This window comes from Mesitornis unicolor, unplaced genomic scaffold, assembly GCF_000695765.1.
Source record: "Mesitornis unicolor isolate BGI_N332 unplaced genomic scaffold, ASM69576v1 scaffold229, whole genome shotgun sequence".
NCBI lineage: Eukaryota > Metazoa > Chordata > Aves > Mesitornithiformes > Mesitornithidae > Mesitornis > Mesitornis unicolor.
In genome coordinates, this window is record NW_010204988.1 from 8,386 (window position 1) to 14,719 (window position 6,334).

Here is a 6,334-nt window from a genome sequence, read left to right on the forward strand (position 1 = left end):
GGCTCCCGCAAAGTGACGGTGACAACGTTTGGTTCCGCTTTAACACGGCGCCCTTACCGGCTCTGACACCGCGATATGGCCGTGGTGACGAGCCGAGGGCTGACACGAAAGAGGTGGGAAACAACACAACACGGCTGCAAAGCAGCAGCACAGGATGGAAACCCCAAATGTTGTCTCTCGCTTGATACCGTGGCTTGTTTTGGTGTGCTGGGGTCTGGGCTTCGATGGGAGTCTTAGCATCTCGTCTGCTGCCAGGTTACAGCACTGATCACATGGGTGTTCTCAGCGTATTGTGACTTTGAACTTACTGTTTTTCAGCTTTTATGGGCTCGATCTTACGTTACTCATTTGTTTATAACTCTGTACGTAGGCTGGGATGTGTTGTGCTTTCATTTCCTAATCTGGTTTGGTTTTACCCATATCACAGGTTCCTCCATTCCTGTAATCTCACCGTGTGACAATAACCTCAACTCTCAGTTCCCAAAACGTGCCTTGTAGAACAGAGCTCACACTGCGTTTTGGGTGTTCCCACAGTGAATCCCCAAGCGGTGCACGTTGGGGTTTGATAAATGTGGCCAATATTGGTCCATGGGCATCCTCACAGCCCCACGAGGAGCAGGACCCAGCAGGGGGATGCAGCATCACCTCCTCCTCTGTCAGGACCAGGGGAGCTCATTTTTGGGGGTCTAAGCTGGTGCTGAATGCAGGTAGCGAGAAGTTATTTGGAATTATTTGAACCCGATGTGTCAAATCCATGTTGGAACCTGTTGGGTTCACTTCACCTATGAGCAGATACGGGATGTGGGTGTTTCCAGCACAAGGTATTTAGGCATTTATCATCATCCCCCCCTGGCTGGGCCCTGTTTGGGCAGCACAGGCACCACACTGGAAAGCAGAATTGCAATAGAACCCATTTTTCAGCAAATTTTGGACTTAATTTTCCATGTGATTCAGGGAGCAAGCAATAGTTTGGGCCTGAGGGCATTTTTGGTGACTCACGAGCCAGATTTGCTGTTTACGCCTGGACTTCTGCTCTGGTTTTGGGTAAACTTGCCCAATTCCTCCTCAAAAAGGGCTGGGACGGCTTTGAGTCATCGAGCGGGGCCGGCACCGCTCCCGTCTGTGCAGCAGATGTCGGGTTCCTCTTTCGGTGCTTGTATTAAAACTCTCCATGCAATTAAGCCCTTATTTAAAAAACAGGGGATGCAGGCGGTCCCGGGCACTTGGTTATGTGTAGAGATGTGTAGTTATCACTCAGCAGCCTTAAATTTCATAGGATTTCGTGTACATAGCAAGAAAACTTCACACCCCCTTTGGGTGCTGGGGTTTGGGGTGATCCAGTGACACCCCCTTTGGGTGCTGGGTGCTGGGGTTTGGGGTGACCCAGTGACACCCCCTTTGGGTGCCGGGTGATGGGTTTGGGGTGATCCAGTCACACCCCCTTTGGGTGCTGGGTCATGGGTTTTGGGGCGATCCAGTGACACCCCCTTTGGGTGCTGGGGTTTGGGGTGATCCAGTGACACCCCCTTTGGGTGCTGAGGTTTTGGGTGATCCAGTGACACCCCCTTTGGGTGCTGGGTTTGGGGTGACCCAGTGACACCCCCTTTGGGTGCTGGGCGGTTTTTGGGTATGTCCCAAATCCAAGGGCCTGCCTCATGAGTCGCACTTAAGCATTCCAGTTAAACCAGTGGAGCTCACTGGTGTCACCACAGGAGTAACGTACAAGCGAGGGACTAATTCTCAAGTATTTTAATTATTTTAACTTTAAAAAGCTTATTTTTACAGCTGCATTACGTAGGGATGCAAGATCAAGCCTGCTTCTCTCATTCAAATACTTCTTTTAATGAACTTTTCCCTTCCAAAGCAGCTCTGGGGGTGTTTCCGTGGGCAGGTTTGCCCTCTCGAGGAGCTTGGTTTCAGGCTGATTTCCCACTCTCCACCAAACTCAACCTCCACCCCAATAACTGGATGTGCCCCATCAGAAAAGTCCAAACTGGGACAAGGTGAGGGGGATTCAGGGGGTTAAAAAAGGTTCTCGAAGGGAAATTGCTCCGTGGGAGCATCCTCTGGGTGCCAGCGGAAGGCTGGTGGAACCGAACCAAAATAGAGCTTTCCTGAATTAAAAGAGAGGAAGTCACGGACCAAACGGCATCGCTGTTGGTCTCAACGTGATGTGGGACATGCTCAGTGTCTTCACGCCTTCTAAGAATGAGTTGAGCTTTTTTAAAGATAATTCAGTGTTAATTTAATGAAAGCAATTAGGGCAGTGTTTGTTAAAAGCCAGGCTGGCTGCTCTTAATGAAAATTAAAGTATTGTCATAATACTGAGCAGATGAGAAAAGTGAATGATGAGATGGATGATTCGGGTTTTCTTGCTGGAAATAACTTCCAGGATTTAAACACCCTCTTATTTTTGGGAGGTATCGGGGAGAAATAGGAATATTATAATAGCATATTATTAATATATTAATTATACACTATTATTACTGCTATTATTATTACTACTATTATTATTACTATTAACTATAGAATAATATAGCAAACTCGGCGTGTTGGCTGGGGATGCCTCTTCCGGAGATGCTGAGGTAGGGCTCGTGTCCCCCTGGAGATGCACTTGTGGAAAAGGTTGCCAGATTAATTGGGTTTAGCCATTCTGCTGCTATAAAATAACATTTTGGCTTAAAGCATGTGGGAAAAACCCCTTGGTTGACAAGGTTGAGATGCAGCATCTTTGCTTCGCCGTCCTTGCGTTTCTCTCTGGAGCGGTGAGGACCATCCAGGTACCAGCACACATCCCAGTCTCTCCGAAATACGGATTATTCCCGATTCCTACCCAGCAGATGTGTAAACAGCTGATTTTACCGGAATCAGCAGAAAAATCCACGTTGTCAGCTGGTGCTGCAGTGAGATCTGCTCTGGTTACAGCATCTTTATAACAGGGAGTGTGCATGGAGGAACCACAACTGCCTCTTCAGACCTTGAGGAGAAAGATAACGGTGTATAAAGGAGTTGAAGGTAATTAAAATCCACGGGGAAATGTCCACATGTGAGCTGGAGGGCTTAAAAAACCCAAGAAAAGCAAGCTGTTCCCGAGAATAAAACTCACTGTGGTGTGACCCCGTCTCCACCAAACTGCTGCAGTGTTGCTCTCCGCGGACGATAAAGTCGGGAGCGGGTACGTCGCTCTTCATCTCCTTCCAACCCAGACCTTGACATGCGAATGCATTGCAGGGGCACCTCTGGAGAGCTGAGGGCTGAGTGACTGCACGGGGTTTCTCACATCACAGAATCCCAGAATGTGAGGAGTTGGAAGGGCCCTGGAAAGCTCCCCCAGTGCAACCCCTGCCAGAGCAGGAGCACCAGAGCAGTCACACAGGAACACGGCCAGGGCTTTGGGTGTCTCCACACAAGGAGACTCCACAACCTCTCTGGGCAGCCTGGGCCATGCTCCAGAACCCTCACACTCACAAAGTTTGGCCTCATCTTCAGCTTGAACCTCCTGTGCTCCAGCTTGGGACCATTGCCCCTTGTCCTGGCATTGGCCATCCCAGAGCAGAGCCTGGCTCCTTCCTCCTGACACTGCCCTTTCCCAATGGATCCCCAGGAATGAGGGCACCCCTCAGTCTCCTCTGCTCCAAGCTCAAGAGCCCCAGCTCCCTCAGCTGCTCCTCAGCAGGAGATGCTCCACAGTGTTCACTTCTACAAGTGATAGTGCTTGTATGGTAAGGAAACATGGCAAGGCCACTGTCTTTCCAGCCACTGATCCCCAAGCCTGTAGCATCCATGGGGTTATTGCGACCCAAGTGCAGGACCCGGCCCTTGGCCTTGTTGAAGCTCATCCAATTGGCCTCAGCCCATGGACTCAGCCTGTCCAGGTCCTCCACATTGGAGCAGTGATGAGGGAAAATTGGATGGGAGTTTGGGAGAGAGTGTGAAAACATGGTCTGAAGAACAGTGGTGCAAACCCCAAAACGCACAGAGCATATCTCAAATTTATTGGGAGCTTTGGTGAAAAGTCTGAGCAGCTCTTGGATGTTGGGCTTGACAGACAGCTGTCCCTGAAATGTTCCTTTTAGAAATTACATCTGTTATTTACTCTGCTGATTGGCTTCTCTGGGTTGCGTTTGGTCTGGATAAATAAGTCACCAAACTGGGAAGAGGTGAGAATTTAAACAGCAAGGCTTCCCCTAGGCCAAATCTGACATTAGCCAGCTGTAAATCGTGTAAATTGTGTTTTGCAGTGACCCCAGAGCTGTGGCAGCCCCAGACACCCGGTTTGTGTTGGGTACCAGCTTTGCACTGGTGTAACTGGGGAATAAATGGAGTCCTTCTATGAGAAAAGAATAAATCCCATGGCATGGACATGGGTAACTCAGAGATCTGGCCATGGGGATGTGGGTACCTTGGGGTTTTGGCCATGGGGACGTGGGTACCTCAAGGGGGTTTGGCCATGGGGACATGGGTACCTCAGGGTTTTCTCCATGCAGGCACCACACCTTTTTTGGGGGGAGCGTTTCTGTTTTGTGTCATTTCTTGTGCTGCAAAGCTGAGACTTGCAGTGTGCAGGCCCCCGGAGCAATCACAGCGAAGAGGGGTGTCCCCAGGACACCACGCTGCCGAAAGCCCCCAGATTTGGGCAGAGGAGCTGCAGTTGGGCCGCTCTGGAGCACGTGCTGTTGCGCAGAAGCTGGTGCTCAGCTGCAGCTGCCCGCTGCCGTTGTCGTTCCCCATCTCCTGTAGGATTTGTGGGCTCTCAGCCCCACGTTGTGATGCGCAGGTTGGAGGTAGACCCCATCAGGTCGCTTTTCCCGTTCCCTGCCGCTGCTGTGACACAAACACTGATGCCTTTATGTGCTGATGTGTCTGACTGACAGACGGCTGTTGATCCACAGCGCCCTGTGCGCTGGAGCATCCCCAGCTCCTCCTGACACCCCACACTGCTCTTCTCCGCGGTTCATTCCGGGCGCTGTTTTTACGCTGTGCTTGGAGTTACTGCTTGTTTCTTCATCACCTCGCTCTTTCTGGGTGCCTCACCGAACTTTTTCCCTCATAGCCAAAGACTGATTGCGCTTGCATCTCCAGAATTGGGATTTTGGGGAGGGGAGGCGGTGCCAGCAGAGCCATTGATCCCCTCGTTACAGCTTTGCCCTTTGGAGCCAGGAACAGATTATTTGCGTGGCCGTTCCCGATCAGAAGGACCAGACTTTACATAAACCATTTATACTAAACACTGGGCATGCAGGCAACATAAATCAACCACAATATCTACTACAGATTTATCACCGCATCGGTATTATCTTTGCTAGAAGTGGCCGTAGCCCAGGAAGTTTAGCCTTCTCCTAAATTAATTATTCAGGCCACACAGAGCCTGGCCCCTTCAATGTATAGTAATTCTTCCCAGCCAGCGCCCAGGACTTTACCTTGGGTGGCAATAACAAATAGGAAAAGTCTCAGGTGAAGCCGGTATTTTCAAGTGATTCATCATCTTCCCCTCCTGCTCCCCCCGCCTCTCTCCGGGTTTTCTTTAAGGAGGGAATTTCGGTAATAAATCTCTAATGGTACATGTTAAGAATCCTTCATTAATTCTTCTCTGCTTATTGCTCTTTATTTGATGCTTTTCTGCTGCGCGTTGAAATGCATATTCAAGAAAAAAAGGGAGAAAGCTGATAATGTGGGGGCAAGCTCGCTGTTTCACGGGTGTTCAAGGCGCACTCGCCGATAGGAGTTGTTGGTTTACAGTGTCAGACTTGGGTGCGGTTACAGCGCGGCTGCACGGGGAAAGGTAAATTAAAGTGATTTGTGCTGTCCTGCGTGGGGGGCAGCGAGCACCGGTTCTCAGCTTGGCAGAGGCCGTGGCGCATCCTCGGACGCCGCCGGTTCGGCTGGGGCTGTGCCTTTAAATAAACCCCCGTGGGACGCGAGCAGCCCATCAGGCCGATGCGAAGCGACGGGGCCAGACGTGATGGATCGGTTGTGACACCCGGTTTGCGGGTGGCTGGGGGTGACGGGTGTCCTTGTCCCCGCTGCAGGACAGCACAACGACGCCCGGATGAACCTCGCCATCGCGCTCACTGCTGCCAGGTACGGCGCTGCCACCGCCAATTACGCTGAAGTGCTGCGCCTGCTCAAGGCCCCCGACCCGGCCGGCGGGAAGCCGCGTGTCTGCGGGGTGCGCTGCAGGGACGTCCTGACAGGTACGTGGGGACCCCCCCGGCACCGTGGTTCAACGGGAATCGGGGTCCTTTGGGACAGCGCGCGCCCTCCTTCGTTAAATGTTTGGGTAACGAATGGCGCTGCTGTGTACACCCCAACGAAGCGATGAAGGAGGCATAGT

At 51.4% G+C, this 6,334-nt stretch overlaps 1 protein-coding gene across 1 annotated transcript in view; it reads left to right on the forward strand.

Moving 5' to 3' along the window:
• GPD2 (glycerol-3-phosphate dehydrogenase 2 (mitochondrial)) overlaps positions 1-6,334 on the forward strand; it is a 26,806-nt gene that overhangs the window by 8,079 nt on the left and 12,393 nt on the right. The window contains exon 4 of the mRNA XM_010191210.1: positions 6,030-6,194. Coding sequence (XP_010189512.1) covers positions 6,030-6,194 — 165 coding nt within the window. The remainder of the gene's footprint in view (positions 1-6,029; positions 6,195-6,334) is intronic.